Here is a 4,713-nt window from a genome sequence, read left to right as displayed (position 1 = left end):
GAATATTACATGCAATTTGTAAAGCACCAATGCCCTCGAGTTAATCTGAACAAATATTTTATATTGGGCATGTGCAACACATGTAAGAATAAAGCAAAAAGCAAAGTTCACGCAATCTCCGTCATCATTGCAATCGTTAATTCCCGCATGAGAAAGGGAAACTGCGTCCGGCTCCTTTAAGAATTAGCTGGGATTTGGGAGTGACGCGGATGTGAGATCTAGTTGATCCCTCTTTGCTTTGCGACGAAAACTTCACTGGCGAGAGCGATAGAGAAGAAAATGATCGCAGACGCCTGACGAAAGAGACGATCTCTAACTTTACCGGAGCCTTCTGAGTGTCTGCTTCGTCCCATCGGTGTGAACAACTTCTCCTGCAGTTGGGAAGAAGTTTGCGGAAGTTTTCTTTGTGTCGGGGGTAGGCTGATAAGGAGACGGGAATTCACCATGGACTGGGGAACGGACCTTTGGGTGAGCTTTCTAGCTAATGTAGAACACATCATTTATTCACCGGTTTCGACATACCTACTATTTATAAACGCATTTGTGAAACTCTGGGCGCTTTTCTACTCGAAAACTACTAAAACACAAAAGATTATCGGGTGTGTGTTTTGCTTGACTGTCGCAGTTAGCGCTGAAAAATCCCAGGCTTGCAAAGTTTTGTGCAAGTCAACAAAAACAGACGCATCTGGGTATGCGGAGCGCCCGGAGCGCCTGGCCCGTGTCCTCCTCGCATCTCCGCTTCCCGCTGCATCCGCCGCTCGGTTCGGCCTCGGCTCCGCTTCGTCGTTTTTGCGACTTTGTGCGTGATGTGTAAATGTTTTAAATGCCTTTATTTAGTTAAATTACACAGGGAATTGTGGAGAATTTTAAATTCTAGCTAAAAATGTTGGCAAGCTTTGCTTCTGTGCTCGTTGGCTAGCTACCAAGCGATATAGTTCTGTAAGAAAGTGTTAGAAGTTCCCTTTGAACAGATTGTGCTGTAGAGTGCGACTGTAATGGGATCTGCAGCCAGCCGCTAAAGCAGTAATTGCCGCTGCCTCGGAGTTTGGCTGCTTGTTACTTTGTTAGCTAGCAGCACCGTCTGGTCGTGAGCTATTTTGCCACACCTTACTTCGCGTCTGTAATAACGTCGCTAACAATACAGGCGCTATCCTGTGAGCCATCTTTAAAGTAAACGGGCCATTGTGATCAAGAAGTGTTTCACATGCAAAACGGCTGTTATCCATTGCTTTGGAGATAGACGATCCAGTAGATGTGGTCTTAACTTTGACCTTTGCTTAATACAAATCTAACTGCTGGCTCGAAGGCACTGTAAGAATGTAGAGCTAGGAAATGTAATTACCCTGAGCTGTCAGGAGTGGGTTTGGACATGTTGGACACGTACATAGGCAAAAGTATTGGAAATTCATAAATCGAGTATCCTTTCAGACTTCAGTGTCAGACTACCAGAGCCTGACAGATGCACTAAAGAGTGAATGTGTGAAAGGCTGGAAGGCTGTTGTATCTTCTGTTAATGGCTTTCCCAAATCCTGCCACCTGTTTTCACACCCCGTCCCTTCCCCTATAGCTGTCACTGCCGCAGTCAGTGGTTGTGAGGTCCTGATGCTGTCGGGATGGCTTTCCACGCCCGCCTGTGCACTGAAAGCTTGGCGTAAAGTCCCGGGGAACTGGGGAAAACTTTGCAGTGTATCAAAAGCATGCTAATGTTTGTAGCCGCCATTAATATTCCAGTGTACCAGTTTGGTGATACCAGTGTCCCCCTGTTTCAGTGGTGGTGGTTCTGCTGGTATCCAGAAAGTGACATTTGAATAGTTCCAAGAAAGCTGTGAGAGTTAGAAGCTGTCCTCACTTTTGGTATATGTGACACAACTGTGTCACAGTATCGATGGCAGTCAATCCTGCTGTTCTACATCTCTGATCTGTTCAATAAATCTCTGTTTAATTAGCCTGCTAGCGGTATTAACCCTGTGTTTGCTGTAGTGGTCCCATTTAACAACAACGTTTCCTCCTGAAATAAAGACCTTTAATGATGATGACTATCAAAGCTCTGGAATCTAGTCAAATCTAGAACCCCTGCTTCACACTGCTGGCGACCTCTGCCCCACACCGCTGCCCTGACCACTGCTCCACACCGCTGCCCTGACCACTGCTCCACACTGCTGCTCCACACCGCTGCCCTGACCACTGCTCCACATTGCTGCTCCACACCGCTGCCCTGACCACTGCTCCACACCGCTGCCCTGACCACTGCTCCACACCGCTGCCCTGACCACTGCTCCACACTGCTGCTCCACACTGCTGCCCTGACCACTGCTCCACACCGCTGCCCTGACCACTGCTCCACACCGCTGCTCCACACTGCTGCCCTGACCACTGCTCCACACTGCTGCCCTGACCACTGATCTACACTGAACTCAGCAGAGGAGTAAGGGAAGTCTTTGACCTCATTACCTCCCAACACACAGTCACACACACACACACACACACACACACACACACAGCAACCTAATTAGTTTTGCCCTCCTTCAGTGAAAGTGAAGTATGTAACTGATGTTTCTGTTTTGATTTTGGTAATTATTTCAGTCTCAGCTTCCAGGAGGGTCTCATGCTGTAACATTTGGGGCGACAGTGGCTCAGGAGATAGAGCAGTCGACTAGGGACTGGAAGGTCCCTGGTTCGAATCTGGCTCATCCTGGCAGAGTGTCGAAGTGTCCTTGAGCAAGACAGTGAACCCCCAACAGCTCCCAGTGGCCAGTTGGTAAGCCTGTATAGCAGCCTCTGCCACTGGTAGGTAGATGTGAGGCATATAACTGTAAAGTGCTTTGAGTACTCAAATGAGTAGAAAAGCGCTATATAAATGCAGTCCATTTAACATGCTAACCCACACAGCCTGCCCTCTTTGCCAGCTGCTCTCTCTGGCTGAAAGGCCTCGGTTTGGAGGTGAATGAGTAGAACCGTGTGCATGGTGTTTCTCACTCTTTCACTTTTCAGTTTATTTTGATATATATTTTTATAACCAATCTGTGGATTAATGGACTGTCAGTGTATGTTGATGGCAAAATCTAATGATTGATGAACATTTTTCCCCCAGACTGTTCAAACCGCCTGAGTGGTTTGCTATTGGATGATATTCTGGGATGGGTGGGGCTTCCTCTTTCCTATTCCAAGCTGTTGGGGTGAAGAGAGGGCTGTCAGGGGCAGGGGGTTCTGCGTCTGTGCGTAAGGGCTGAGGAACGCTCCCACACACAGTTGCAAATTTCAGGCGCTGTGGCTAAACCACTTGGTTCTGTGTAATAATGTGCAGCTTCCGGATTTAATCCCGTGAGTATGATATGCCTTTAAAGTCGGCGGGTACGCCCACAGGAGAAGGAGGTGGCATGGCTGTGCACTGTGCCAGAAGGTGTTGCAGTGTACCCCGTTTCATGGAAGTGGCCAAAGTTCCTGTAGCCACCCTCTAGCTGGCTAAAGAGACACACCCGGAGACATTTGAAGCATTATCATTTTAGCCAGCAATAAAAATCACTTTGCATTTATAAGCAACAAGAGCTGATTAAACAGTTATGTAAGTTTTTTCCCCATATGAGCCAGCTAGCAGCAGTAATGTTAACCTGAAACAGCAGCTTTGTAAGTTCACTGATTGCTTTCTTGTCAGTTTCAATGTTAATGATGTCATTATCCTTTTCACAGATCATCTGGCTCTTCAGCATCGTAATCATTTTCAGCAGGGCAGCTATTAGTACAAGGGATGTACACATGCATACTATCAGCAGCTAGCTAACCTGGCAGCCATGAAACTTGGTTAGCTAGCTAGTTAACCTCAACTTTAGTGAAATTTAGCTAATGTGGCAAAAAGCAAGGTATGTTAATTATGAAAATCTTTATACAGAAAAGTTCAGCCTTTACAATAGGCCCATTCATTATTATTAGTTAACACCTTGTTTCATGAAATACATGCAGTGGTGTTATGTTAGAATGTGTTTGCTAAAATAAACACGTCATTTTTAAAAATAATGGTAGTGTCTTATTCATCAGGTTTTTGAAACCAGGTGCGTCTTCTGTGGGAAATTGTGTTGTCTTTAACTTGCGAAATGCACAAAGATGCCTAAAATGACAGTTTTAGAAAAAGTATGTAAACTAGGCTATGTTTGTGTCTGGTTGCTGTTTTTATTTCTTATCAATCTGTGTTGATTGGCATTAATCATGCAATTTCATCTGCAAAATCCTATTTAAAAAACATTAGTTACTGTTAACATACAGTATTCCATCCTCTGTCGCATATAGCCGATCGTCAGTAAACTTACTGGACAGATACAGTATGTGTGTCGTTTACATCTATATGTAAAGGGCAGGAGGAGTCAGAGGGGGAGTGACATGCGGGGGGATGAGTCAGAGGGAGAGTGACATGCAGGGGGAGGAGTCAGGGGGGAGTGACATGCAGGGGGAGGAGTCAGGGGGAGTGACATGGAGGGGGAGGAGTCAGAGGGAGGGTGACATGCAGGGGGAGGAGTCAGAGGGAGAGTGACATGCAGGGGGAGGAGTCAGGGGGGAGTGACATGCAGGGGGAGGAGTCATAGGGAGAGTGACATGCAGGGGGAGGAGTCAGAGGGGGAGTGACATGCAGGGGGAGGAGTCAGAGGGGGAGTGACATGCAGGGGGAGGAGTCAGAGGGAGAGTGACATGCAGGGGGAGGAGTCAGAGGGGGAGTGACATGCA

The 4,713-nt window shown here is 46.9% G+C and overlaps 1 protein-coding gene across 2 annotated transcripts in view; it reads left to right on the top strand.

The window, feature by feature from the left end:
- The first annotated feature begins 237 nt into the window (after positions 1 to 237).
- The window catches only part of trip10a (thyroid hormone receptor interactor 10a), a 21,869-nt gene continuing 17,393 nt past the window's right edge, over positions 238 to 4,713 (top strand). For both annotated transcript variants that reach the window (XM_036552954.1, XM_036552953.1), the window contains exon 1: positions 238 to 468. In XM_036552954.1, the coding sequence (XP_036408847.1) occupies positions 445 to 468 (24 nt within the window). In that variant the 5' untranslated portion in view covers positions 238 to 444. The remainder of the gene's footprint in view (positions 469 to 4,713) is intronic.

This window comes from Megalops cyprinoides, chromosome 19 (assembly GCF_013368585.1).
Source record: "Megalops cyprinoides isolate fMegCyp1 chromosome 19, fMegCyp1.pri, whole genome shotgun sequence".
Classification (NCBI taxonomy): Eukaryota; Metazoa; Chordata; class Actinopteri; order Elopiformes; family Megalopidae; genus Megalops; species Megalops cyprinoides.
Note: the sequence above shows the minus strand (reverse complement) of the source record. Positions and strands in the feature narration are given on the sequence as shown.